At 59.7% G+C, this 26,296-nt stretch overlaps 12 protein-coding genes across 12 annotated transcripts; 5 read left to right on the forward strand and 7 right to left on the reverse strand.

The window, feature by feature from the left end:
- Window positions 1-71: 71 nt before the first annotated feature.
- On the forward strand, window positions 72-1,595 carry TRAVEDRAFT_159933 (Metallo-dependent hydrolase; the record flags this gene model as incomplete). Its single annotated transcript, XM_008035078.1, has 5 exons — window positions 72-129; window positions 198-939; window positions 1,003-1,083; window positions 1,159-1,383; window positions 1,455-1,595. The coding sequence occupies exons 2-5, from the start codon at window positions 334-336 to the stop codon at window positions 1,593-1,595; spliced, it is 1,053 nt and encodes a 350-aa protein (XP_008033269.1). The 5' UTR covers window positions 72-129; window positions 198-333.
- Window positions 1,596-1,738: 143 nt separating this feature from the next.
- TRAVEDRAFT_26037 (uncharacterized protein) lies at window positions 1,739-5,357 on the reverse strand. Its single transcript, XM_008033711.1, has 13 exons — window positions 5,265-5,357; window positions 4,675-4,909; window positions 4,453-4,617; window positions 3,956-4,399; window positions 3,842-3,891; window positions 3,705-3,774; window positions 3,612-3,638; window positions 3,421-3,549; window positions 3,065-3,360; window positions 2,959-3,013; window positions 2,854-2,905; window positions 2,172-2,795; window positions 1,739-2,113 (listed from the first exon to the last, which is right to left on the reverse strand). The coding sequence occupies exons 2-13, from the start codon at window positions 4,816-4,818 to the stop codon at window positions 1,839-1,841; spliced, it is 2,331 nt and encodes a 776-aa protein (XP_008031902.1). The 5' UTR covers window positions 4,819-4,909; window positions 5,265-5,357; the 3' UTR covers window positions 1,739-1,838.
- A 771-nt stretch (window positions 5,358-6,128) lies between these two features.
- Window positions 6,129-6,430, reverse strand: TRAVEDRAFT_33750 (uncharacterized protein; the record flags this gene model as incomplete). The annotated part of the gene is made up of 2 exons (XM_008033825.1): window positions 6,129-6,160; window positions 6,244-6,430. 2 exons carry the CDS (start codon window positions 6,428-6,430, stop codon window positions 6,129-6,131), a joined length of 219 nt encoding a protein of 72 aa, XP_008032016.1.
- Window positions 6,431-8,070: 1,640 nt separating this feature from the next.
- On the forward strand, window positions 8,071-9,467 carry TRAVEDRAFT_16943 (uncharacterized protein; the record flags this gene model as incomplete). Its single annotated transcript, XM_008033565.1, has 4 exons — window positions 8,071-8,588; window positions 8,644-8,662; window positions 8,732-8,759; window positions 8,818-9,467. The coding sequence occupies 4 exons, from the start codon at window positions 8,071-8,073 to the stop codon at window positions 9,465-9,467; spliced, it is 1,215 nt and encodes a 404-aa protein (XP_008031756.1).
- Window positions 9,468-9,952: 485 nt separating this feature from the next.
- Window positions 9,953-13,261, reverse strand: TRAVEDRAFT_159937 (uncharacterized protein; the record flags this gene model as incomplete). Its single annotated transcript, XM_008035079.1, has 7 exons — window positions 12,683-13,261; window positions 12,123-12,621; window positions 11,936-12,066; window positions 11,768-11,884; window positions 11,324-11,714; window positions 10,438-11,269; window positions 9,953-10,401 (listed from the first exon to the last, which is right to left on the reverse strand). Exons 1-7 carry the CDS (start codon window positions 13,156-13,158, stop codon window positions 9,953-9,955), a joined length of 2,895 nt encoding a protein of 964 aa, XP_008033270.1. The 5' UTR covers window positions 13,159-13,261.
- A 486-nt stretch (window positions 13,262-13,747) lies between these two features.
- TRAVEDRAFT_111786 (RING finger domain-containing protein) lies at window positions 13,748-14,171 on the forward strand (the record flags this gene model as incomplete). Its single annotated transcript, XM_008035080.1, has 3 exons — window positions 13,748-13,916; window positions 13,976-14,077; window positions 14,131-14,171. 3 exons carry the CDS (start codon window positions 13,748-13,750, stop codon window positions 14,169-14,171), a joined length of 312 nt encoding a protein of 103 aa, XP_008033271.1.
- Window positions 14,172-14,212: 41 nt separating this feature from the next.
- TRAVEDRAFT_159939 (P-loop containing nucleoside triphosphate hydrolase protein) lies at window positions 14,213-15,248 on the reverse strand (the record flags this gene model as incomplete). The annotated part of the gene is made up of 3 exons (XM_008035081.1): window positions 14,213-14,455; window positions 14,507-15,138; window positions 15,196-15,248. The coding sequence occupies 3 exons, from the start codon at window positions 15,246-15,248 to the stop codon at window positions 14,343-14,345; spliced, it is 798 nt and encodes a 265-aa protein (XP_008033272.1). The 3' UTR covers window positions 14,213-14,342.
- A 293-nt stretch (window positions 15,249-15,541) lies between these two features.
- TRAVEDRAFT_111798 (uncharacterized protein) lies at window positions 15,542-16,532 on the reverse strand (the record flags this gene model as incomplete). Its single annotated transcript, XM_008035082.1, has 3 exons — window positions 15,542-15,827; window positions 15,865-16,120; window positions 16,250-16,532. 3 exons carry the CDS (start codon window positions 16,530-16,532, stop codon window positions 15,542-15,544), a joined length of 825 nt encoding a protein of 274 aa, XP_008033273.1.
- Window positions 16,533-18,079: 1,547 nt separating this feature from the next.
- On the forward strand, window positions 18,080-19,411 carry TRAVEDRAFT_140480 (uncharacterized protein). Its single transcript, XM_008035083.1, has 4 exons — window positions 18,080-18,598; window positions 18,736-18,811; window positions 18,862-19,100; window positions 19,158-19,411. Exons 1-4 carry the CDS (start codon window positions 18,185-18,187, stop codon window positions 19,377-19,379), a joined length of 951 nt encoding a protein of 316 aa, XP_008033274.1. The 5' UTR covers window positions 18,080-18,184; the 3' UTR covers window positions 19,380-19,411.
- A 382-nt stretch (window positions 19,412-19,793) lies between these two features.
- Window positions 19,794-20,138, reverse strand: TRAVEDRAFT_42493 (uncharacterized protein; the record flags this gene model as incomplete). The annotated part of the gene is made up of 2 exons (XM_008034057.1): window positions 19,794-19,968; window positions 20,026-20,138. The coding sequence occupies 2 exons, from the start codon at window positions 20,136-20,138 to the stop codon at window positions 19,794-19,796; spliced, it is 288 nt and encodes a 95-aa protein (XP_008032248.1).
- Window positions 20,139-22,136: 1,998 nt separating this feature from the next.
- Window positions 22,137-23,050, reverse strand: TRAVEDRAFT_16946 (uncharacterized protein; the record flags this gene model as incomplete). The annotated part of the gene is made up of 2 exons (XM_008033566.1): window positions 22,137-22,445; window positions 22,514-23,050. 2 exons carry the CDS (start codon window positions 23,048-23,050, stop codon window positions 22,137-22,139), a joined length of 846 nt encoding a protein of 281 aa, XP_008031757.1.
- Window positions 23,051-24,325: 1,275 nt separating this feature from the next.
- Window positions 24,326-25,910, forward strand: TRAVEDRAFT_159946 (short-chain dehydrogenase/reductase SDR). Its single transcript, XM_008035084.1, has 8 exons — window positions 24,326-24,481; window positions 24,568-24,578; window positions 24,662-24,723; window positions 24,807-24,932; window positions 25,003-25,162; window positions 25,217-25,401; window positions 25,478-25,633; window positions 25,709-25,910. The coding sequence occupies exons 1-8, from the start codon at window positions 24,394-24,396 to the stop codon at window positions 25,776-25,778; spliced, it is 858 nt and encodes a 285-aa protein (XP_008033275.1). The 5' UTR covers window positions 24,326-24,393; the 3' UTR covers window positions 25,779-25,910.
- The last annotated feature ends 386 nt before the right edge of the window (window positions 25,911-26,296 follow it).

The raw sequence follows: 26,296 nt of genomic DNA on the forward strand, positions 1-26,296 counted from the left end.
GCCGCGAGATCGACGCGAGCTTTCCGTCCTGTGCTGCCTCCTGCCACAACCACTGGTGTACAAATTACACAGCAATCATCGCTCAAGGACTTCGTCTGTGCGGCGCGATCTCATCTAGCGGGTTGGCATGTGGGTGCCATAACAAATTCAACCACTGGGTCCGACACCATGTCTGATTCTCGGGATGCCCTCATCAGCGCGCGTGCCTTCAAGTTCCACCAGTCTCAAAGGTGACTCGAGCGGCCGTACAGGGAGAGGCCCTGATCATATATAAAGCCTCTGCTCGCGCGTGAAGCTCTCCTACGCGATCCACAGGCCATACGTACCCCCAAAATGTCCGATCACACCATTGCCGGATACGCTGCAGAGGCTCTCGCGAGCCTCACGCCCTCACAGCTCGAGTTCCTCCAAAAGCTCCCCAAGGCAGAGTTGCACGCGCACCTCAACGGATCGATCCCATTTCCCGCCCTTCAGCAGCTCGCGAACGAGTTCCACGCGCAGAGCGGCGCAGACGCTCTCCCCGACGCCGTGCGCGCCGGCCTCAACCGTCTCCAGCACGGAGTCGTCCTAGACGAGATCCAGGACTTCTTCGGGCTCTTCCCCGCTATATACGAGATCACCTCCACCCCCGCGGTTCTCCGCCGCGCGACCCGCTCGGTGCTCGATTTTTTCCTCGCGGAGGGGAAGGACGGGTACGCGCAAGCGGCGTACCTCGAGCTCCGGAGCACCCCACGCGAGACCCCTGCGATGACACGCAGGCAGTACATCGAGGCCGTGCTGGACGAGCTCGAGCAGTACCTGCCGGAGCGCGCGGCGCTGATTGTCAGCCTGGACCGTCGGATGGACTATAGCACGGCGGCGGAGTGTATAGAGTGCGCCGTCAGCTTGAAGAAGGAGGGTAGACGGGTGGTCGGCGTTGACCTGTGCGGTGACCCAACGGTAGGTGGCGTCTCTCCCAAACCATGTCTGCATGCTGACGGAGATGAATTTTTTCCGGTGCAGGCGGGCAACATGGATGAGTTCGCTGAACACTTCCGCACCGCCAAGGCCGCTGGACTCGGCGTAACCCTCCACATCGCGGAGGTGCGCTTGCCTACTCTTCTAGCGTACTCCTACATGCGATCGACCTGACTTACCACCTATGTTTCTGCACGCTAGACCCCCGACTGTCCTTCGCCAGAGACGCTCCGCTTGCTGTCCTATAAACCCGACCGGCTCGGGCACGCAACGTTCCTCGACGCCGCGGCGAAGAAAATCGTACACACGGACGAGATGTGCATCGAGATCTGCCTCTCCTCCAACCTGCTCTGCAAGACCGTCCCGACGCTCGATGCACACCACCTCCGCTATTACCTCGGCCACGACCACCCCGTCGCGATATGCGTGAGTGCCACTTTTATGTGCCGTGGTTTCGTACGCATGCGCAGCGACTGATATTGTGCGGATGGATGTAGACAGACGACATCCTTCCGTTCCGCAACTCGCTGTTGGGCGAGTATGCGCTCCTCATGGCGCCCCCACCCGTCGGTCTGGGGCTCACGGAGGCAGAAATAGAGAAAATCGCGAAGATGGGCATGGAGTCTAGATTCCGGTAGACTGTAGCATATATGTACAGGAATTAGTTTAGTCGCAGTGTAGCATCCCCGCTCACCCCCCTCCACTCATTCCATCACGCACATCTCCGCTCTTATCACGATCTATATCCAACATGCCTAAGTGCGATAGTACAGTCTGCTATATTATAACTATCGATATTCGTATCACCAGACCAGCGAGGGAGCGAACAGACAAGGACGGAAGTATACAGGTATAACAATAATATACAACGGCGCATCCTACTAAACAGACACCTGATCCAAACCATGCTCCTTCATCAACGCCTCCAACTGCTCCGTCACCGTCGGCGGTACCTTCTTCCGCGGGCGCGACTCCTCGTCCACGTCGATGGCATCTGCACCAGCGCCGGCCCCCTGCTGTTGCCTCTTTCGCTTCTGCGCGAGGAACGCGAGGTACTTCAGGCTGTGCCGCGGCGGCGGGACATGCACGAGGTCCACGGGGGGCGCCGCGAACCACAGCACCTCGTTCGTCTCCGGGTCGCGGTCGAAATGCCGCGCTACAAAAATCGTCAGCACTCGTGTAGACGACCCACGTTTTTCGCAATATAAACATACCAGTTTCCGGAGGCAGCTCCTCGGCCGTCGCGTTGTTCACTGCCGATACGCCCCCCGCAGCGGCGTATATCGAGCGGTCCTCCTGCGGCGGCAGGAGTTGGGCATACTGAGCATACTGGGCGTGCTGCGTTGTCGGTGGGGCAGGAGGTGCGGCCGCCTTCGCAGATCCCGCGCGCTCCGCCTCCGCTTTCGCCGCCGCTTTCCTCTGCGGACGCTTCCTCGTCGCGGCCGCCGGCGTCGCAGCCCCTGACGCTCCAGCCGCTCCTGCTGCCGCCTCAGTCTTCTCGCCCTCCGCTTTCTCCGCCGCGTCCAAGATACCCCCAGGCGCTTTGATCTTCTGCTGACCCGCGAAGGGGCTGGGGTACGTGCGGGGCACGACGGGGCGCTCGAACGGGTAGATGGGCATGAACTCCTCGCGCTTGCGCACCTCCTCGGGGATGCACGAGTTCCAGTTCTTGATCTTCACGAACACGCGGTCGCGGTCGTTATAGCGCGCGTCGCACACGTACAGCGGCCAGCCGGGGTGCCAAAATGGGGGGCGCGGGCGTCCGCGCAGGTGTCGCGCCGTGAACTGGCACGCGATTTTCTCGACGAGGTCCTCGATCGGGTGGTCTGCGAAGTGGCCTGTGTGCGGAAGGGTCAGCAAGATTTTTGGAGACGAACATCGGGCGGGAGGGCGTACTTGTCTTGAAGACCTCCTTCTCCCAAAACTGCCGACTGGCGGGATGGAATGTCTGGCGTTGGCGTGGGTCAGTGGCGGGGCCCGGGGTGCGTGGCGCGTACGTACCTGTTCAGGTCGGTAGTACCAGCTCACGCTCACACCAGGTTGTCCTTTCTTTTGGCTACAGAGCAGTTAGTGATTTTGCACGAGGGGAGGGAGCAGGAACACCCACTTTTCCTGATAGAGGAAACATTTGAAGACCTGGCCAACAATGGGCCTGCTAGGGTCGTCCGGGTTGCTGAGATGCAACCAGTCAGCAAGACGGATAGTCCATCCCTTGTACTGGATCTCGTCAATGATCTTCCTGTCTTTCACCGAGACCCGGAAGGTAGTAACACGATTGTCGCTCTCGACACTGTCATGCAGCGGCTTCGCAACGCCTGGGCCAGCCGGCAACGCCGCAAACCCTGTTGTCGATGTGTAGGGCGGCTGTGGCGGATTCGGAGCTGTCAGGGCGTGGTACAGCCTCTGTCGCAGAAGGCACAATGTAAGCGACGGGGCTCCACAATACGCACGCCGCGGACGCACCTGCAGCACCAGCACGTTCCCGTACGGCTCGGTCCCGCTTTCATACCACCGCCGCGCCTTCAGGAACAGCTGCGACATCTCCCGGTCGAACCCCTTCGACGTCTCATAATACTTCATGCGCGTCCGGCTCTACAGTTCTGTCAGCCGCCGGCTCGGGTCGGGTCATGCACCTCTCAGCACGAAGCACCCACCTCCACAAGCCGCAGTGAGAGCGGAAACTGTGAAACAAAACAGACACCCGGTAAGCGTCCCGCAGTGCCGCAAATACAGAGAGGAGACCGCACAGTGAACGACAGGTCTGGAATGTTCGTCTCCTCCGGGACGGCTTCTAGGCTCGCTGCGAGGCGATTACCGCTGTGGGCGTGCGCGTCAGCCACGCTGCGCGAAGCGCACCCTGCGAAACCCCGGCGCGGGCACGCACCTCTCGTCCCTATACTTGGAGATCGTGACGACGATGTCCACCATGCGGTCCTGTCATATGTGAGTCCGCGGACCGGGGACGCGCCCATACTGGGCCCGGCACGAGGGTGCTCACCGCGTCCAGTTCGTCCGTCCAACCAGCGTCCGCGAGCCCCTCCCAGCGCGGCAGACCCTTCTCGAGCTGTCGCACGATCTCGTCGCTCTCCCCGTCTCTGGCGCCGTCGTGCCCGACGACCTCAGGCTCCGGTGTTCCGCCGACGTCGACGTCGATCTCGGGAGAAGCAGCACGCTCAGGAGACTTCGCCCGTGCCGTCGCGGCTGGCTGCGCAGAGCCCTGTGGCGTGGGCTCTACCGCCTTCGTGGGTGCGGCCGCGGCAGGTGCTTTCGAGGACTTCCGGGCGGGAGTTGCAGCCTGAGCCTTGGGCGCGGGTGGTGGCTGGGCTGCGGCACGTTCGGGCTGGTCCTTCCGCGCGTGCACCTTCTGTGCAGACGAGGACGGGGCTGAGGTTGGCGGCGCAGGGAGGACGGAGCGCTGCCTCCATTCGCTCTCGAGAATGCCCTGGCGGGAATGCGGTCGCACCAGGGGCAGTCAGAACAGAGGTTATTACTCACCTTAAGCGTCGTCGCGTCCTTCGCGATCTGACTTCCGGGCTCGTTGTAGTAGAGCGCGTTGAGAAACACGAGCTGGATGTCTTGGAACGCGTCCAGGGGATCTTTGTATTTGTTTTGGGCAAGGGTGGACTTGACGCCGTTGATGCAACGAGGTTGAGGTATAACCTGTGGTATGAGCAGTTAAGCGAGCGGCGCATGAGATTGATTGGCAAAGAGACGCGCCTCGTAGTACTCCGGCCATGAATCCTTGTCGACCAACTCCATGAACATGTCCGCAAGTCGCCGCTTGACGCGGCGACTTGTTGCGCTCGTGAGCGCGCGGACGACCTCCTCGATCGCGGTTTTCTGTGCAGCAGATACAGGCATGGCTGAGAGCAGGAGGCCGCACGCAGCGACGCGATGCGAGTTGACGGTGAGCGGCCGCGGTCTGAGTAAAAGACCGTCCTCTGCTGGCTTCCTAAGAGCGCGAGGGATTAGGTCAGAGCGGTCTGAGAAGACGAGGAGGGCGGCACGAGAGGCCGCGAAGGGTGGATTCGAGATGGCGCGTCGGCGAGAGTTCTCGTTTCCGCTGCATGTGAACGGAAACTAGGACCGCCGTGAGGCTCAGTGGTATTATTCCGCAGTAGGCGGAGCGTACGTTCGGCGTGCGGACGAGGTCAGGTAACCCCACACGAAGGGGGCCGACCGTGATTTCGGACGCGCCGCGGGTGAATGAATTCCGATCCCCGCGCGTTGCGAAACCCGCGGAAAGAGATCGCACGTACTACGTGCGAGCAACGCGCTTGAGCGCGAGGTGATGTGCGGAGACTCACCACTAGAGCGCTGAAAGCGCAAAAACCAGCAGACAGATATATGGACGAGGACGGTGGGTGCGCGAACTTGCTGGCGGAGTCTACGCGAAACGAAGTGGGAGAGGACAAGGAGGAGTGACGCGCCCGGGACGCGTTCCTTCCCAATTCGTCTGCAGGGGTTACTAAGCACCCGTTTTGGTCTATCTCGGGAAATGCCGAGACTTTGCCACGCGGCCGGGGCGCTCACAAATATGGACCTACACGGCCGCACATTTTTTATTGCCATCCGCCATCGTCCCTCTCACTGTTCAGATATGTCGCTGCCTGTCGTCGGCCAGGGGTTCATATTGCAGTCCATCGAAAGAGTCAGGCTGCATTCAAACCACCCTTCAGTTCGACGGAGTGTGAACCCCGAGGTTCTCTCCCATACGCGGCACAATCAAGCGCAACCCATCGTGAGCAACTGAGTGCAGGAAGCCCCGAAGCTGGCGCAGACGTGAGTGCATTCAGTCCGCCCCGCCCCGCTCGCGCCCCGAACCATTCCTGCGCTGTCCAGATCCCTCTGAGTGCGCGCCATGCACGCTGAATCTCGGGACGCGTGCGGCTGAGATTCGTGCGCTGTCCAACGCAATCTTCTCAGCCGACGGGCGGCGGACGAATGCGCAGAGGGGCCTGCTGGATTCGTGCGTGCTGATGCGGCGGCACTGTGGCGCTCGCGCGCGTCGGCCACTATACGTCGCGCCGGATGCGAGTTACCGGACACGAACCGGCATTCTGACTCTGACAGCCTGGACCTGCCCCCGCTCGCTCACTTCTCCTCCGCGGAGGCGAGCTTGCGGGGGAATGCCTCCGCCAGTAACCGGAGGACGATGCAGAGAAGTCGGTTCATAGTCTGCCAGCGACGGCGCCAGGGCCCGCTTCGTGCGCGGTAAGTCAACCCAGTTTCCCGCCGAGGAAGGGTGGTGTGCATGTGCGGCGATGCTGATGCCGTTTGACGTACAGACAGTGTTGTATGGTGGCCCGCGATCGAGGGCATGGCGCGCGATAGATCCTTTGGCCATCGGAGACGAACTGTCGCCAACCGGCATCTGCGTGGACGAGAGCCTCTCCTCCCGACGCTTCTCGCCCGTTTCTGCCTCATTCAATCTCGGCGGGCGGTCGGAGCGATCTCTTCGTTCGTCGTCCATCGGTGTACAATGACAATTATACATGGAAACCCCAGGTACGGCTTGGAACCCCTCTGCTAGTTTGGAAACCCGGCTTCGTCACGGCCTGCGCCGGAGGGCCTCCGGGGGATGCATACCCCGAACAGGATGTGGCCGGCAGGTGTGTGTGCGCGGGTGCGCGGTTCTCTTGGTTCGTACACGAATATTGATCAACGCACCATGTTCTAAACATCTTGATCACAGCCGTATGTCACGAAGCTGGCTTGAACGATGGGTGCGCGCACATCTGACTCGTCGCGGGCAGGTGAATGCTGTACCATTCCAGATACGTCTCTGGGAGTAGGCATATCTTGAAATTTCCGCTTTCATTGACAGGTTTACGCTGCGTGCGAGGCTCAATGTGAGTCCCCCGTGTGGCGCGAACAGTTCAGGCATCGTGTCAATTATTCACAGGATTATTTTGTGGCGCCTAGATATTCTAGAGCCCCTCAACGACGCATCGCGCATGCCCTCCGTAGGACCGCGGGCTCGCGCGAAGGATACGCGCGGCCGGGGACGCCTGTTGCCCGGCCGGGTTAGACACCTTCGGGCAGGGTTTCCTATGTGTATCATTTGGAACCCGGGTTATTGTGCGTACCCCGGGTTTCCAAATAAAATTATCCGGTGTACAACATCTGCGCTGAAGCACCTCCTCGGGGCTTGCGCGGCGGAGCGATGGAAGCACATAGGATAGAGACCCTGTACGCGTCCGTCGACCGTCCGGCACACACGCAATCACTGGGTCGCGCGGACTGCGTGGTGATTAGCTTTTCGGCATAAGTGTGCATGCGCGCCGCAGCTGTCACAAAAGTATTGAGCGACGGGCGTCTACGTTCCGCATGCGGGTGCGACGAGCAGACGTGCGTCCGACGACGACCGAGCACCGTCCCAAGTTCGTCCCTGGCCTGGAGTGCGTCTTTGCCCCGCTGCGTTTCAAGCTAGGCTTCGAGCCGGGTACGGTACACTCACGTAATGAGTGCGTATCTGTCGGTCGTTCGCTCCTGCCTCTTGCGTCGCCCGCTGATGGATCGTCGGCTGCAGAGGGGCCCAGCGCGGGCACGATGTTGTGTTCTGGTCATGCGTCCGTGCCTGCAGAACACAGCGCGCGCAGGACGGGCTGCCTGCGCGTGCCCTGATATGGGTGTGCAGGCCAATCTGCGGCGGACGGACCCAGCGTTTGGCGCTATTGGAATGTCGCTGCGCCCTCAAATGAACCGGCTGACCTTCCCGTGCGAGCGCGGTCGGTGCAGCCGTTGGCCCGCAATAGCTAGGGTGCGCGTTATCAGCGCGTCTGTCGAGGACGCGGGGTGAGCAGGGGCGTCCCGAGGGAGTGTTACATGCAGATTTGAATGGGGTGCTGGATCTGGCGCGGGCGCTGCGAAGGGGACGAGCGCCATGGAGGCCGGCGGATTGACCACCCAGCCTCGATCTCCGTCTCCCTGCATAAGCCGTCGATTGAGGTACGGGTCCTCATTGCTGACAACGTGGGCGTGCTTCCTTGAATTCAAAATCGCATACCGCTCGATGGGATATATAACCCGCTTACCCCTAGCACCCGCCCGCGCACCACGAGCCTCAGCCGATCCCTCCCCGGACGCGTCCGCCAGCGCTCGAGCGTCGACATGCACAACCTCCCCTCTGGCTCGCCGTCGACGTCCTACCACCTGTACAAAACGCCACCAGCACCGTTCCATGCCCACCACACGCCCCTCGCCTTCTCCCTTGGATTCCCCCCGCATGACCACAGCCTCTTCCTCCCCCAGCGCCTCCCCACCTACGCCCACGGGCCCGCTGTCGCTCGAAGTGGCTACCCGTATCCCTCCACCGCATCAGCGTCCCTAGCTCCACACGCGCCCTACCCCGCCCATGCTGCCTATCAACAATATAAAGCCCCGTCGGCCTCCGCCCCGGCCCTCCCACAACCAGACGACCTCGAGCCCCCAATGGCGATCTCCCTGCCGAGCTACTTCTCCCGCCAGCCCGCCGCTTCCTCCTCCAACGACTCCGGCTCCCGCCACGACGACACCGGCAGCGGCTCAGACGGCGGACGCGAGCCCACGCCCCCCGAGGAGCAGCAGCGCGCAAAGGACGCCAAAAAGAAGATCCACCACTGTTGGATGTGCCACAAGTCCTTCGATCGGTGCGTCGTGCGCGCCCCTGCGCGAGCCTGAATGACACTCACCGCGCCCCCGCAGACCCAGCACGCTCAAGAAGGTGAGCCCCTCGCCCGCGCGGCGCACGCCCGGCTGGCTCGCGCAGTGCGCTGATTGGCCGCTTTTGCAGCATCTCCTCGTTCACACGGGCGAGAAAGGTACGCGGCCTGCCGGGCGCACGCGCGCGCTCCCCACTGACAGCGCTTGCCCCCCTAGCCTTCGCGTGCGAGAGCTGCGGGAGACGCTTCGGCGTCGCGTCCAATCTTAACCGCCATGCGAAGACCTGCCGCGCTGCCCACCCCGGCGCTAGCGCGCCCGCGCCCGCAGCGGGCAGCAGCTCCCCGTCGCAGGCCGCAGCCGCGAGCCCTAGTACATCTAGCGACGCGGAGGCCTCCGCTCCTGTCGCCTCCACCTCAGACTCGACTGCCCAAGCGCCCCACGCAACTATCACAGAGACCCCCGTAGTCCCTGCTCAGGCCACACCCGTCCCCCGTCGCACCGCTCGCAAACGCAAGACGGCGTCCGCAGAGGAGAACATGCCCGAGACGGAGGCGTCGGCGTCCGAGCCGCGCCAGAGCCGTTCGCGGAAGCGTGCGCGGCGCGCGCCCTCGCCGAGCCTGTGGGTGCCCGAGAGCCTGAAGGCATTCGACCTGACCCCGCTCGCGAAGGGCACGCCCGTGCCGCTCCCGCCCGTGCGCCCGCTGCGGGAGAACAACGGGACGTACATCGAGGAGCGCGACTCGTTCGACGAGAACACCGGCGCAAACCCGTACCACCCGCGCGGCTGGCAGGGCCGCCTGCCCGGGCCCGGCCTCATGGGCACCAACGTCGCAAACAGGAGCGGCGGGCAGCTGCTCATTTTCTAAACCGCAGTACCTCGCCGCGCTCCCCGACGTTGACACCGCCGACGCCGCCGTTCCTGCTATGGCGACGGGGCCCGGGGCCTGCCGCTGCTGCTGCCAGTGCCCCGCTGCTGTTCTGCTCCTGTTCGGCTCGGCCTCTCAGCGCACTACGTATACGCGCACGCTGGGTCGGCCATTATCTCCTCCGATGCATTTTCTGTTCGGGTTCCGCGTGCTCCATCTTATACCAATCTTTCCGCGCTATTGCTATATGTAGGCTCGCACTGCGCACCCCGCGCCCCCCCCCCCCTTGTACTTATTCATATCTCCGTCGTATATTGCTAGTCATTAGTACGCTCTACACCTAATATGCTCTCGGACGGTGCCCGCCGATCGGGGCTAGCTAGACTGCGGGACTCGCAACGGACGAGTCGAGTACCTCCTGGCGGTCGGCTACAGCAATGGATACAATAATAGGCATCTCTGCTTGTACTACGCTACATATATCGTCACATGTACAGTCGTAACGCACACACATCATTGGGTTCCCGGTTCTTACTTGCGGTACTTGCTAAACAACTTCGAGCCAGCTGGGAGCGAGACACGAAGTAAACTATCAGTGCGGAACCGCAGACATAACACAGAGCCCACGTACAGTTCGCAAGATTCTGCAGCTGCGTCTTCGCACCCTGCCCCGCGACGTTCCCTACCAGATTGAACGCGCTCCCCAGCGGGCCGGAGGACATCGCAGGCGCCCCACCCCCGCTCACGCCTTGATTCCCCGAATACCCCGACGCGGGATGGGAAGGCGGCCGCGGCGGGGGAGGCGGGCGGTACCCCGCGCCCTGTCCCTCCGACGATGCCGGATGATAGTAGTCGGGGGTGCGGTACGGACCTGCCAAGATCGACGTGCGCAGGGTAAGTATTCGTCTTCGTGCGGGCCCAGCGCGGCGATCGGCTGCGCGCGCGCTGAGCTAGAAGAACGGGCACTTACGTGGTGGTGGCGGGGGTGGCGCCCCCGGGCCAGGCGAGTACGCGTCTGGTCCTGGCCCGGCCGGGAAGAGATGTGCGTGCGGGCTGCCTGGGCCAGGAACTGTACTACTACCAGGGTACGAAGATGGGGGAGGGTAGGGGGAGTGTGCGGGCGGAGCGGGGCAGTAGCTGCTGTCTGGCGGCCCGTAGGCCTGTGCTTCGGGGAACGCGAAACCGCCGGCGCTGCTGTAGGAGGGCTCGCTCGGACCGTGGCCGTAAGGCGAAGGTGGGCCCGGCGGGGGACGTGAATGATGGGACGTCGTCGATGGCCGGGGTCTCAAGGGCGGAGGCGGAGGTGGACTGGCAGGTGGGTAGCCCGGGGCGTACCCAGGATTGTATCCGGCCCGGTATTCTGAGGCGAATTGTGGTTCATCCTGTTGGTGTTGCGGGTAGGATTCGCTCTGGTGATGTTGGGGATATGCTTCGCTCTTGTGATATTGGGGGTAAGTTGTGACATGGCTCTGAGGAACCCCCCACTCCGGCGGTGGCCATGCCGCTTGCGTCCACGGCCCAGGAGCGCTGTTCGGAGGCGAGGGAGTCGGGAAATGTGGAGCGTACTCTGGCCCTGATGGCGGCGGAAGATATGGCGCGGGGGCCGAGTGCGACGACGTGTGCGAGTGGTGAGAGTGGTGCGACTGATGCGAGAGGGCCGGGGATACCGGCCGAGGTGACGGGGAGTGTGAATGGCGTCCGTACGAAGCATGGTCTGCGGGGGGAGAGGTCGGTGGGGACGACACCGATAGGCTGCTGAAACGTTGCAGAACCGGGATTTCTTGGGACGAGGATGCGTGCGGCTCCGATACCGGATGCGAATTGTGCAAGCTCTGAGGCCGGGATCCGCTACTTACTAGAGGGGGAGCAGGTCGTGTTGATAACGGCGGAGGGGGCGGCCCTTGCGATTGCGAAGCACTTGGTAGGGTTGGTCGACGCTCAAGCGGTACTGGAGGTGGTCCGCTAGTGCTAGCCGGGGGAGCGATAGGTTGTGCTTCGTCAACCTCTAGACTATACGGTGGTGGTGGGGGCTCATCCGAGTCCTGCTTTGCCGCTAGCTTCTCCCACTCTTCCCACGTCTCACCCTTATCACCGCTCCCGCTGGCTCCTGCAGCACTCGCCGCTGGGGTCTCTTCGTACCGCGGGCGGGTGGACCAGTAGTCCTGCAGCTCCTTCGACGGAAAGGTGTCATGAATCATGCGCTCCCCACGCAAACCTTCCGCTGCGAATCCGCATATGCGCATATACCTGAACCGGCAGTCAGAGTACCATTCGTATACGGATCACGGGTCATCACTGACCAGTCTGGGGGCAAATCGAAACCGTCTTCATCCAAGGCCATGAAGCGGTGCGTCTCGAGCACCGGTAGTTGCCGTTTGTGCGATACGACTGGCATGAATGCCGTACCTTCGTCATACCTTCGAAACGTGTAAGCAAAGGCTCCCTTGTGCTGGAAGAATGCCGCTCACTCGTCCCACATCGCGCCATAGACTGTACGTACGCCGTGCCGCTTGGCGTTCACCAGCTGGCGCCACATGAAGTGCCCGCCCTTGCGCGGGGCGTCATTCCACCCCCACTTGCCCTCCGAAAGGTTGTGCCCCTGATAAATCGGTAAGCTACACGCCCTGCCGGCGAGCAAACTCTAGCGTTACTTACCGAACCCCCCGGGAAGATCACAGGAATGTAGTCAATCTTCCGCATCGTGCCCCGATTGCTCTCCCACCGCTCGTTGTGCTGCTTGATCAGCTCCGCGTCGCCCTTGATCTTCTCCTGCTCGAACCGGTCCGCGCCCTCCTCGTCATGGTACCGTCCGATCGTCCACGGAGAGAGCGCGTCGAACTCCTCGAGCCACACCTTGAGAAACTCCGGGTCCGGGTCGGCGTCCATCACGCTCGTGCGCCAGTGTGCGGGCACCCCGGCCATGATGTACGCGCCCCCGGGCGTGTTCTCGCGGATGAAGCGGGTCACGGCGCGAACCATCGCGGGCGAGTGGTGCGCGTCGGACATGCCGAATCCCCAGAGGATGACGACGGGGCGGCCCTGCTCGCGGAGGTACGCGGGGCTGTCGAGGATGGCCTTGCGGCGGATCAGGTGTATCCAGTCTTGCTCGAGCACGCGCTGGATGCGGTCGGGCGTGACCCCCGATACGTCGTACCTGCGGTACGCAAGAAGCATCTGTATTGAGCATCGCATGCGACGGGGTATGAGATACGTACATGATCGCGAAGACGCGTCCCTCTTTTTCCGCGGCCTCCATGACCCTATCGCCGACCTCATCCCTCATGTTCCGTATTCCGTGGTTTCCCTGCTCCAGATCGGTCTGACCTAGAAAGCGCTGCAAAAGCGCGCCGTCGACGCCGTGCTGTGCCATCCAGTTGAAGTGTCGCTGCACCGTCTTCGGGTGGCGCGACGAGAAGAGGAAGGCCTGCGAGCCGTCCGCATACTTCAGCCCTGGGGCGGGGAACAGTTCCGAGGGCGTATACTCTGAAGTATCAGGCCAGATGTCGGTGTTAGGCCGCCCACCGTCTGGTATGGGGTAGTTGAACCAGTGAAGCCAGCCGTGGTGGCCAGGTCCGACGGGTTCGCCGTCTCCTGCGCAGGTAAACCAGCCTTGGTAGCCCACGAGGAACTTGTCATGGATCGTGGATGGGTCTGCTCGCTTCAAGATCTTTCCAGCGGATGAGCTAGCCATCGCGAGCAAGAGTAGCAGATGAGAGAGACGAAGCGTAGACACAGGAGGCCCAATTTGGAGTAATTTGGAGAGTAGCACAAGATACAGCCGAGATAGATGCGCGCGATCTCCCAGAAGTTGCTATATCTGCGTGCGAGCAGTATTCGGAAGAGTGTAGTTGTGATGGAGAGACGACAAGAGAGAGTACTTCATCGTGCTGTGTCGTAAAGACTGTGTGCCGCCGCCTCTGCCGCCCGAGGCTGCGGCGAGCATGCCGAGAAACATAGCCGATGCACGTGACTGGAGGAGGACAGCATCTCAAAATGGCTGTGTATTCCTCACCTCCTTCGCGATCAACTTGAGGGCTTTCTGTGTGTTGGTTGTGTTCAACAATAAAATGAACAAAACAAGCCGGTAAAACGAGGAGTTGTTGAGCTCAGGAAACGTTGATAGATGATATACCATGGCCCTTGTCGCGGAGGCGTGATCAATCTGTAAGAAACGCGTACACACGCGTAAACAACGCCTCTCCTCTAACCACAACCACAACACGCCTCCGCCACACGTCCCTCTCTCTTCCTCTATCTACTTCCTCATATCGACGCGTCAAATGAAAGTGCACATCAAGAGCTGGCATGGAATCGCGCAGTGGCGATGGGACACGGGCCACAATAACGATCCGGACGACGACGGTGAAGGCGATGTGTGCGGTATATGCCGCGTAGCCTTCGAGGGATGTTGTCCGTCCTGTAAGATGCCAGGAGACGACTGTCCATTGAGTAAGCAGCGTACCTAATCTTCTGTTTAATGCTGTCACTAACGACGCGTCGTGTGATAGTTTGGGGCGAGTGCACGCATGTATTCCACATGCACTGCTTACTACAGTGGATTGGAACAGCTGCGTCCAAACAGCAGTGTCCTATGGACAGAAGGCCATGGGGTGAGTGACGTTAGTCCTGTATACACTAACCGAAAGTGACTGACATCCCATAGTGACCGCGGAGAGGAAGGTAGACACGAATAACCCCCGTTAGCGTCAAGCCTGCGCGTAGATGTATCACCAGGAACGTATACCCCTGTATCCATATCGCTCTCTGCGCTCTCTGTTGCAACATATCGTACAATCAACTCATCACCGTCTTCTGTGCAACTCCTACAGTTACCATCCAGGGCATACCCCTTCTGTCCTCGTTCGTCCAATGTCATCACTCATCCCCTGCACCTTGAGTCCGCCACTGTCCAGGATCTAGACGGGGATCTTCGATGCTTGGTATAGTTCGTGTTGGTTTCATCATGTTCTCTTGCAAGAAGCGTCCGTCTTAAATCGCGCATTAGTCTCCGTGGCACGTCCTGCGTGAGTGAAACTTACTTGGTGCATCGTTCTCCCTAGACCTCCACACTGCCTCCTCCAAATCCCTGGCTACACCGGTCTTCACGTGTCGCTTGACTAATCTCCTCTCGGCCTCGTCCTCGGCAATGTCAACGTACCACCGCTCGTCCAGAAGCTCCGCCGCCGCCGACCATGGCGGGATGGCGAGGAAAGTGTACAGGCCCTCGATGATCACCAGCCTGTGATGTGGGTATACCGGTATCGCGTCGAACACCGGATCCTTTTTCTCGTGCGAGAAGGACGGTGCATAGACAACCTGGGGCCGTTCGCTCGAAGCCGCTGTCGGGGCTAATGGCTCCCGGAGCGCGCGCACGAATGCGACGTATCCGTCCCCGTCGAACGTCCAGTGCGCGCCGCGGCGGTCGTGCGCGAGCTTGGGGTCCGGGAACTCGTCGAGCCGTGCGCGGGTGAGGTGCCAGCCGTCGAGACCGATGAAGACCGCTACGGGCTTGTCGGACGGCGCGGCGCCGATAGCGTTATCGGCAGGAGAATGTCCAGACGACGCGGCGATGGCGGCGTTGACGCGCTCGACGATGAGGTGTGCGAGGGTGGACTTGCCGGACGCGGGTACGCCTGCGATGCCCACCAGAAGTCGGCCGTCGGGGGGCGTGCTAATGCGGCGAAAGTGAGTGCTGCAGATATTTTGTCTTTCTTGAACGAGGGCTTACTCTTTCAGACGGTCTACTAGATACCGAGACAATTCTTCAGCTACGGCTTCCATCTGAGCTGGTTTGGCTACGCGCTCGATATACAGTCGCAGAGCTTGTGAGGTCGCGGGGTACTTGCAGATCGTTATCGGGCGGAGGTAATTACTGGGTGCACGTGGTCGCGCGACGCGTCTTACAGTGACCACGACGCGTGCTGACGTCACTCTATACTTTGTAAGTAATCCGCTGCTTGCATTCGCCATACCCCTCTACTACTAATAACGTAGTACATAACCCATCAAGCGTTCCGTCTTCATATGCAGGCATACGATACTTATACAGACATACAGGCATATACATGGAGGTTTTAAGCGAGGCAACTGCGCTGGGTCGCCGCCCTGTTCGCCGCCTGGCGGTCCTCGATCGCGCCGAAAAAACACTCCGCTCTTGCCAGGTGCTTCGCTGGGCAGGAACCGACGTACGATCGTTTGAACTCCTCGTACAATTGGTCTCCAGGTGTAGGCCGTGGGTAGTAAGGGTCGTTGGAGAAGAACGCGTCAGCCAGCAGGGCCACGTCGTCCCGGTCCTTGTCGAACGCGCGCATCTTCAAAAACATGAGAAAGGGCACATACGAGTGAGTGCGATAGAAATGCCTGATTAAAATCGATGATGTAGTACCGCACGCCGAACGCGTCGCCTCCCATCACGAACTCGATATCGCGGGCGTCGTAGCCGGCCGTCCAGTGGATTCTCGAGAGCATTTCGCCGATGCCTTGCGCGACTACTTCTAGCGGAAGAAGGTCTTCGGGAAAGTTATCCACCAAGAGACCATAGCTTGCGACGTCGATGGGGAAGTTGCTGGTCTTGACGAATGGGGAGGGGCGCAACTCCCCGAGGTAGAGACGGCACAAAAGGGGGATAGAGGTTTCAGGCAAGACCGTCTTTGCTGGATACATTGACGAGCGGATGAGTTTTCCGAGGTGTCTCGGGAGAGGACCAACGCGATCCATCACATAGCATGCTCGAGCAGGCAAGCCGTCGAACATCGCCCGATTCGGAGCCTGACGGGGTCGACGAGGACGTCCTACATTCGGCGAGGGCGGATGGTAGCGGAGGTCATCCGTCTCGGGGTCATAGAAGGCGAGCGCGCGAGGGAGGGCGAAAATGGAGTCGGAATTGCGGAGGCCATAGACACAGTGGAGGACTTCGTATTCGGCCAGGATCTGAGCAGCGTGTTCCTGTACGTGGACGACTTTGAAAACGACAGGGTGGCCCGGGGCGGCGAAGACAGTGGCGAAGCTGCCAGCACCGATGCGAGACGGGATCGTTGGCTCCAAGGAGTCCGCAAAAGGAGACATGATGGCAGTGTAAGGGACCATGGGGATGTCTAAACGTAGTCACAGCTGTTATCAGAACGATAGGCCCCTCGTAAAATAAATCACACAGAGGCAATTCGAGCGGAGATCAAATATTTTTCTATACTGTGTTCAAGACAAAAAAACAGTGCTGTACGGAGACTACAAAATGGCGTCGTCGTCGGTTTCTACAACGCTATAGATGACAGTAGTAGGGACGTCAGAAAAGGGGAAACAACTGGGAGTACGAACCCGACACTCGAGGGTCATTCGACAAGCACGGGCACCGGGAAATGGTGTTTTAAGGCGGCGGGCACAGGACTTACAGAGCTTCGGATTGAAAGGAGACTGTGAATGGAAGACATACCGTGCTACCAGTCTCGGCATGGAAAGAGGGCCTTCGGGAATTGAGCGTACTCACAATCACATATACTCATGCCATGACGAGGCTGCCACCCACGCAGTAGGTCATACGTATTCAGCTCACGGCTGGAGTGATCGTTGCGAGAGTGTCAAAAAACGCACCAGCCCTGTAAAAAGGCCGTGTCACTGCTCATCGGCCTTTGCGAGCTTCTTAGCCTCCTCCGAGCTACCCAAAGAGCGAGGCTGGATATGTAGTAGTGGGGGTTGCATGTCCAGTCGTGCGCGAGGGAGACATGGCAAGAGGGGCGATGGAAGTGGGTCGTGGAGTGGTGAGCGAAGGTGGGGGATGGGCGGGTGCCACGTCGCTATAAAGCCTCGTTACAGTCACGATGTGACATGTTAAGAGAGATATCGTGGACTTCCATGGGTACATGGCGTCGCATGGCGGGTGACGAGCAGGGACTAGTGAGCAGTGAGCGGTGGGCAGAGAGCGACGAGCAGCGTGTGGTTGACCAGCAACAGCGAGCGCTGCGGTAGGAGGGCGCGCGGTCTGCCCCGCGCCGCGCCACCGGATTAGTCATCCATTTGATACTCCGCTCTCTGCGACTTTTTCGGAGGGGGCCTATCGTTCTGATAACAGCTGCAATACGAGGGCGTCCAAGTAGAAAAGAAATTGAGTTTCGGAGTTTGTATCGGGACATGCAGCACAAGTGTCGGTCTGGCCGTCGTTCCGTCCACCCTCCGTTCAAGTTGTCATTTTGGGGGTACGTATGGCCTGTGCGCGGGGGAGCTTTACGCGCAAGCAGGGGCTTTTCATATGGCCACGGCCTCTCCCTGTACGGTCGCTTGAGTTACCTCTGAGACTGGTGGAACTTGAAGGCACGCGCGCTGATGAGGGCATCCCGAGAATCAGACATGGTGTCCGTCCCGGTGGTTGAATTTGTTATGGCACTCACATACCAACCCGCTATATGATATCGCGCCGTACAGACGAAGTCCTTGAGCGACGATTGCCCTGTAATTTGGAAACCAGTGGTTGTGGCAGGAGGCAGCACTGAGGACGGCCCAAAGCTCGCGTCGATCCCGCGGTCAAAGACACCGTCCGGAGTATCGGTCCGGACGGCCGTAAGCGCTCCCCGCGCGTCTTTCCCAGAGTTACGCTTGTCTTTAGCCACCCTGGCAGGAAGCCATCCCTCCGAGTCCATCCACTGCTACTGCTCCTTCACGACCTCAAGCCACTACTGGACAGCATCTGAATCACGGTTATTCTTCATAAGTACTAGGTTGCAGAAATGATTGGGCCCGACATTCCCGCACACGTCCTTGCCGGGTCTTCGTCTCGGAACGACGAAAGCTCAGAAGAAGAGGGACCCGCACCCGCACCAGTGGGTCCGCAAATACCCTCACATCTCACAGCCGGCCCTTCGAAACCCACTGCATCTGCTGCCGCCGCAGAGGAAGAAGAGGACGATGATGACGACTATGCACCTCAGCTACCTCCGGACCTGGCGGCTGCCCGTGCTTCGACAGCCAAGAAAGTGCTTGGGCCGACGTTCCCGCCGTCTATGACTGGGCGGTGGTACGACGACGATGACGATGATGACGACGTGGGCCCGCGACCGCTGCCGCAGGGGTATGTTGCTGAGGAGAAAGACGGCGTGCAGGAGTTCTTGGAGAAGGAGGAGCGGAGAAGGAAACGGATTGAGGTATGTCTGCGTATTATATTGGGAGAACCAATCTCTAGTGCATGGAGCTGCATGGAGGCATCGCGGAATCGCTTGTAGTCGCACTGCGCCGGAGACTACAAGTGCACGCATAAACCAAGGTGCTGACCTCACTTCAGGAAGCGTCAAAACCGAAGGCACTTCAACGAGACGAATGGATGCTTGTTCCTCCGTCATCGTCCGATCTCCTTGGCTGTAAGTCCGACCCCGTATCATTAACGCGCAGGGCACTAAGCTACTCCTAGCCATTGACCCAACAAAGCTTACGAAAGGACGGCAATTCGCACGCACCGCTCAACCCTCGCGCGACGCGGACAATTCTCTCTGGACAGAGACGCCTGCACAGCGCCAACAGCGTATTGCCGATGAGGTTGCCGGAAAACGTCGACGAGCAACGGATGTCAGTGCCGTAGAAGAGGACGCCGACGCGCGGAAACGGCGGAAATATGAGGAAGAGGTCCGGAAGGGAGTGGAAGAACACACGGTACGTGATACTATATTTCGCGCACGTGAGAGACGTCTCACCCAGTCTGTGGTATAGAAAACTGTACGTGGTGCTGCATTACTCAAGCAGCACGAGCGTGTGTCTGCAGCAAAGGAGGCCGAAAAAGGCGAGAAGGACGAAACGCCTGCATTCTGGGACCGCGACCGGGACATGGGGCTCGGGGGAAGACTCATGGATGACAGTACGCGGGACAAGTTCATCCGCGAGGCGAAGGGCTTGGGAGACAGGTTTGGTTCCGGCAAAAGTGGGTTCCTGTGACGTGTACGGAGATGTACGGTTGGACAGCATCGGTATGTATCACTTGTTATTGCATGTACTCTACTACTACGACGATTCGTCAATGGCTGTAGCCATGTCCCTCAGCTCCGCCTATACAAGTTGCATAGACAGCACCACACGTCCACTGACTTCAGTTTCAGGCTTGAGCAAAGCGCAACATATCTATATCGGTACGAGCTGGCAACACACCTTCACGACTCGACGACTCGCTACCGTGCCAATGGGCCGTTCCGGGCACATCCACCGTGGTCTCGAAGCTCAGGTTTCCCCTGGTACTTTGCCACCCAGCTTCATATTCAGGCATGCGCATGACTTCACATGGAGCAGTATACCTTCACAACAGGCAAATCATCATCATCGAATGCCGGTTCAACGAACGTTCAACGCTGCACTTTACTCTCGATTCATTTCATCTCCGTACGCAACGCACCGCTGCTTACTCCTCACGCTCAGTGGGACAGGCGCGAGCCGGTGAACCCGCCTGCCCGCGCTATCCGCGAGCGCGAGGCCCGCCTCTGCGTTCAAGAACCACGCGACGTAGATGGCCATCGACCCCCGCGTCTCCGACCTGTCCAGCAATGTGTAAGAGCGCAGTCGACGGATTGCGCGCGAGGGGTACACGTACTCCACGAGCGGCCAGTCGATCGTGCCGACGCGGACTTCAGTGAGCGCGGGGAGCTGCGTCCGGCGCGCGGCGAGAAAGCGGATGAAGTCGTACCACGCGTCACCTATCTTCATATCTTGGAGGTAATGGGCACTGCATGCATGATCGCGTGGGCTTCGTGTTCACAGGTTGACAACAGTATATGACGTTCAGAGTGTACAAATAATATATGACGTTCAGATGGTACAAATAATAAAAGTCTCCCACGCGGAATAATCGACATCAATCCCCCACGGGAAACGAATAAGCGCCCATTCCCTCTCTGGTGTACAAGTCCGTAGCGCCCGTCCGGAAATGGCCGGCCACTGCCCCGACCATTGCGCCCGACGTGCCCGACGCCCTCGACGCTGCCTGGGGCGATGGCCGCGGTCATTTGAACTCAATATAACACTATTTACCATTCAAAATGAAGCGTAATTACCGAAATTAAGCTCCCTGGCCTTAACCAAGGGTAAGGTAGCAGGTACTACCAAATTTGGTAGGCCTCCGCCCAAGCGGTCGCCGCCGTCGGCAACGACGAGCGCGCTGTCGGGGACGATGAGCGCCCTATGGGGAACGGTAAGCGCTGACCTCAGGAGGCACGTGCGCCCGTCATCGGGGCCTTTTCCGGGATTCTCCGGCCAGGTCGGGACCGTTAGAGGCCGGCGCTTATGGTAGATGACCCTAGTTTGGGGTTCGTAATCCGTGGGATTGGCTGTTTAACGTGGGGGATTTGTCGATTATCCGTGGGGGGGATGATTTTACCGTGGGGGGAAGCCTTGTATTATTATGACGTTCAGAGTGTACAAAAAATAATAGTCTCCCCCCCGCGGTAAAAACTCCCCCCCACGGATAATTGACCAATCCCCCACGGTAAACGGGCAATCCCACGGATTACGAAACCCCAAACTAGGGGCAGTTACCATAAGCGCCGGTCTTCGGAGGTCTCGATCCGATCGGAAGATCCCGGGATAGGCTCCGACGATGGCCGCCCCCTCCTCCTGAGGTCAGCGCTCATCGTCCCCGACAGCGCGCTCGTCGTTGCCGACGGCGAGGACCGCTTCACCGGTACACTACCAAATATGGCAGTATTTGCGACCTTACCTTTGGCTTAGCCATTCCGCTTATTTTACGATATTAGATAGTGTCTTATAGAGCTCCCAAGGCCGCCGCCACCGCCGCAGACAGCGTCGAGGGCGTCGGGCACGTCGGGCGCAATGGTCGGGGCAGTGGCCGGACATTTCCGGACGGGCGCTACGGACTTTGCACCAGAAAGAGCACCGGGCGCTTATTCGTTTCCCGTGGGGGATTGATGTCGATTATTCCGCGTGGGAGACTTTCATTATTTGTACCATCTGAACGTCATAGGAGGCTAGCGTCCACATTCGTCAGGCCTAGGCTAACAAGTCTTGGCAAAGCGTCAGCAAGTTCTCCTGTACCTCCGCCATCCACCCGGCACCCGTGCAATATAATCGCCTGCAGCTGCGATAACTTGAGGAATATCGTGGGTGATATAAGCTCCATTCCAGTCAATTTCTGTTCCATCCACTGCAACGGAGAGCTCTGATCGTCCGGGGGCAGCGCCGCGAGCGTCGGGAACAGTCGGAAATGCTGAGACACGTGGACCAAGTTCCTGAGGAGGACGGGGACCGGCAGCGGTTCTCGCAGGTTCTCGCAATAGAGCACGCGAACGAGGTCTGCGAGCGCACTAGATGAGCGGATCCGTTCCATGAACCTGGTCACAGACTGTACGGTATGCTTTGAGAGGAAATGCGGGATGCCATACACGCAGGGGAGGCCCAGCCGCTGGCTCGCGTGTCCGTCAGTCTGCTTGGGGAGCGTTCTGCTAACAGTTGCACTTACATAGAAGCGCTTAGACAATAGGAGTATGCTTCTCCGGGTCAGGTTGACGGGCTCATTTGTGGCCCTCAATTGGTCTTTCTTCTTGAGCCCTAACAGATTGTAGGCGCATTCTTCTGTTGCCAGCCTGAGGATGCGTTCCCATATTTTATCCGGCAGGTCGGGCAGAAGCCCTGGGTTCTCTTTGATAACACTGATCGGAAAGTTCATAATGGATACCATGCTGCGAAGAATCATATCAGCGAGAGATGCCCGAAAGCGGAGACACATAGCGCGCACTCCTTTCCACTCCCGATGTGGAGCTTCTCTGGTACGCGATCGGTTCGCGCCTGCAGTGCAGATACTACGATGCGGTGGTCCGCCTTCGGGATATGGATTATCTTCACGCAGGGGTTGCGCGATATCGCCTCCAACACGTCACCGTCGATGTTGTGCGTCGCCGTCGACGCGGGGAGGCACACATACTCCAGCGCTGGCGCCTTGCTCAGCGGCTGGAGGAGGACTGGCCAAATGACGGTGTCCGGGCTGGTGTCGATGCGTTTCTGCGCAAAGCAGGCGGATGTGAGTGCATATACTTACGGGACATTCGTCGGCAGCGGGACGAGCGTACAAGGTGTGTCCATTCAGACAGAGCGACGGCGAGCGCCTTGTGGAGCGTGAGCTCGAACTGCAGATTGTGCGACCACTGCAGGCGATCCAAGAATAGTTGTGATGGGTTGATCTTCTTCAGTGCCCGCTGGAGCCCTTGGGTTGTGTCTGTGTTGACGAGATTGAGGCCGAGGAAGAGATGGGTGACCCCGGGGACGCCCTGCAGGATCTTGGCGAGGCTGCTGTACCCGCTCTCGATGCGCAAGCGGCGGACGCGAAGGCCTAGTTTGAGTGGCCCTAGGCGTGGGTTGCGCAGTGCCTGTGCGAATCCCTCGGCCTGGCCCCGGGTGCGCAGGATGGCGGACTCGTACAGCAGGGGAATGCCGATGTCGTACCACCGTTTTGAGACTGCCAGGACGGCGCCGATTGACGCAGCATAAGTAGGAGTAGTCGCGAAGGTGTGCTGTTCGCGCCAAGCTTCGAATGTCGTGGTGGGAATGGTAAGCGTGTAGTCGAGGATGCAGTCTAGGACTTCGTTTGGGATCGCTTCTGTCGACATGGCTGTTTGCGCGCAGTTCTGGGTGGGAAATGGGGGAGACGTCGAGGAATGCCTCCTGCAACCTATGATATGCCGTCAGTAGTTTGCAAATCGTACTGCATCAGGCAGCGCTAGTACAGTACGTACAGCTCGGAGAGGTGACTCTTCTTGACGCGCCCGGACTGGCTCACGAATTTGAATCGGGCCAGCTTCTCAACGCCGAGCGCAGGTCAGAGTCTATCCTGGTACTTTTCCAGGCGTATCGCCGCTCCATATGTCATCGTACCCGAGCCGACAAGGGTCGAACCAACTGGCCTCGATTATACACGCCCGACCAGAAGTCATGTCTGTGTCCTGCAAGCGCACGAGTGAGTGGTGTGAGACCAGCAGGAGCCTGGATGTCTTTTAAGCCGAAGTTGCGCTTGTATTCGGCCATTCTTCTCAGTCCCTTCCGCTGCTGATGCTTCATGACCACAAGCATTTGGGCAACGTTGCACACTTAATTAACACTAGCTCTCACATATGTTAGGTTGTAGAAGTGATGGGCCCTACGTTCTCGCAGATGTCTCTGTTTGATCCCCGTCTCGGAAGCAAAACGGCTGTACGTGGGTTGGGCTTAAGCAACGGCAACGTTCACGAGCGTGTGTCTGCAGCACAGGAGGCCGAGAAAGCGCGGGAAGGGGACAAGTGCGAACATCCCGTCTTTTGGGACTACGACCGAGATATGGGGCTCGGGGGTGAACTCATGGATGACAGTACGCGGGACAAGTTCATCCGCGAGGCGAAGGGCTTGGGAGACGGGTTTGGTTCTGGCAAAAGTGGGTTCCTGTGATGTGTGCTACCACTTCGTAGGATTGGATACGGTGAGTGGGTAGAACTTATTGAACGTACTCTCTCATGCCTCGTGTCCGTGCTGACCCAGTCCCTGGCTTCTGCGGCAGTTACGTGGTGATTAAATCCCGTACTCTACGGTGCTTGTAGGGTCCGAAGCGTTCCAGCCTTACGCATGAGAAACCGGAGGGGCGCGGCCGGAAGGTGCATGAGGCGTGACCGGTGATCTAGCGCAGACAAGCAGGGGTCTCGTGCGCATCACGCAGGCCGTAGGACTCGTAAAGTTGAGACAAAGACGTCAGACGAGGTGGACGGAAGGAAGAGAGAGCCGGGGAACTCGCGAGCGGAATGCGGGGGAGGCGTAAACATGCGCGCCGGACCGGCCGGGGAATGCGGGGTAGCCGGATCTGCTCATGCGCGTGCGCCGGTTATAGGCCCCTCTCTCCGACCCCTCCTCTCCTCCTCACCACCTCCTTCTCTCGCGCGCCCCTCCATCTTAAACGACCCTTAACCCGCCGCTATCTATTAACGACATGGCCGACCGTCTCGCGCAGGTTGCTGGGCATCTTTCTAACAACTACGGCCGCGGCCTCCTAGCCGGCGAGGTCGCAATTATCACCGGTACGTGTCGCGTCGCGCTCCTCGGGGCAGCCCCAAATAGGCGGTAGCCATCATGCTAACGAGAACTCTGTTCCCCTTGTCAATAGGTGCCGCCCAGGTAAGCTTGGTCGAGCGTCTGGCGGCATGACGTCGCGAAGGCACCCGAGCGCGCTGTACTCACGCGTACCCCCACGCTCTCAGGGTATCGGTCGCAGCGCAGCACTCCTGTTTGCCAAGGAGGGCGCGAAGGTCGTCGTCACCGAGTGCGTTTCTCCTGTCCCTCAGTCAAGCGCACGTATTGACGTCGCGACCCTGAACTCTGCCACGTGATTGTCGCCTACCGCAGCCTTGACGAGAAGAAGGCACAACTTGTCGTCGACGAGATCAAGCTCGCAGGCGGCGACGCGCTCGCTGTCGGCGGTGATGTCGGCGCGGACGACTTCCCGGAGAAGGTCATTACTGCCACAATTAAGTGCGTTTCCAGCGGGCACGTTCACGTCCTACGTCAAGCGAACCTAACGCGTCCGCGCTTGTGCCTGTAGGAAGTACGGCAAGATTAACCACATCGTGAACAACGCCGGTTTCACGTACGACCGCATGCTGCACACGACGCCCGACGATGCCTTCGATGTCATCCTCCGTGTGCACGTCCGCGCGCCCTTCCGGCTCATCCGCGCCGCGGCGCCCCATATGCGCATCAAGGTGGGTGTCCACCCCGGCCGCCCGCGGAGGCTTTGCGACTGACAGCGTCTGCAGGGCAACACGGAGAACCGGTCTGTCATCAACGTCTCCTCGACGTCCGGCCTGCACGGCAACGTCGGCCAGGCGAACTACGCCGCGGCGAAGGCGGCGGTGATTGGCCTCACCAAGACTATCTGCAAAGAGTGGGGCGGCTTCGGCGTGCGCGCCAACACCGTCGCGTTTGGTTTCGTCCAGACCCGGTACGTCTGCCATGTTCTCCTGTGCGACCGTCGTTGGAGCATGGACGCTGATGGCCCGGGTGGTCGCGTTGTGCAGGTTGACGGCGCCGAAGGAGAACGGCGAGACGATCGAGGTGGACGGGAAGAAGGTCGCGCTCGGGATTCCCGGGCAGACGAAGGGACCGAACCCGTTCGCGGGCATCCCCCTAGGCCGCGCGGCGACGCCCGACGAGGCGGCTGGCGGCGTCCTCTTGTGAGTGCACTCGTCAACTGTTCCCGTGTGTGTACATGTACGTGTCAGGTCGCTAACGATCGGTCTTCTGTGCAGCCTCGCCTCGCCCCTCGCGTCGTTCGTGTCAGGGCACACGCTCGAGGTTACCGGTGGCGCGGGCATTTGAGCGTATTGCGTCCGACGAGCTTCGCTTTTTCAAAGTTGCGGGGTACCGGCGCGCGGGGACCTGTGGACCTTGTATACTGTAACATATGCAATAAGTACACTATTAAATGCATGTGCGTCCGTTGACTGTGAGCACTTACTCGGTGAAAGGTGCTCAGGAGTTCTAGGTTCCGAGCATGTAGGCGCCTATTGACCTAGGCTCTTTTGCAAGGCTCTTCCCGTTGCGCGTGCATGTTGCATCGAGCGGGCATTTATGTAAATGCGTCAAAGCATATGTCAGCAGGTTCAATCCTCGCGCAGTGCCATGGGTGGGTTTAATGCCTTCGCGCGAGCCTGCACTGCTCTACGATACCGGTGAGTCTTTCCACAAGGCGCCTGTAGTGCGCGATCCAGAGCCGTTCACCAGAAATTATGCTGATGCGTATACTTGCAGCGTAAAAATATTTCAGTGAGCCCAAGCACATCGCCATGCTCCTAAAGAGTAATCGAGAGTGAAACGACCCCATGTTATGCCAATAT

The sequence above is a fragment of the Trametes versicolor genome (genome assembly GCF_000271585.1).
Source record: "Trametes versicolor FP-101664 SS1 unplaced genomic scaffold TRAVEscaffold_1, whole genome shotgun sequence".
NCBI classification, from domain to species: domain Eukaryota; kingdom Fungi; phylum Basidiomycota; class Agaricomycetes; order Polyporales; family Polyporaceae; genus Trametes; species Trametes versicolor.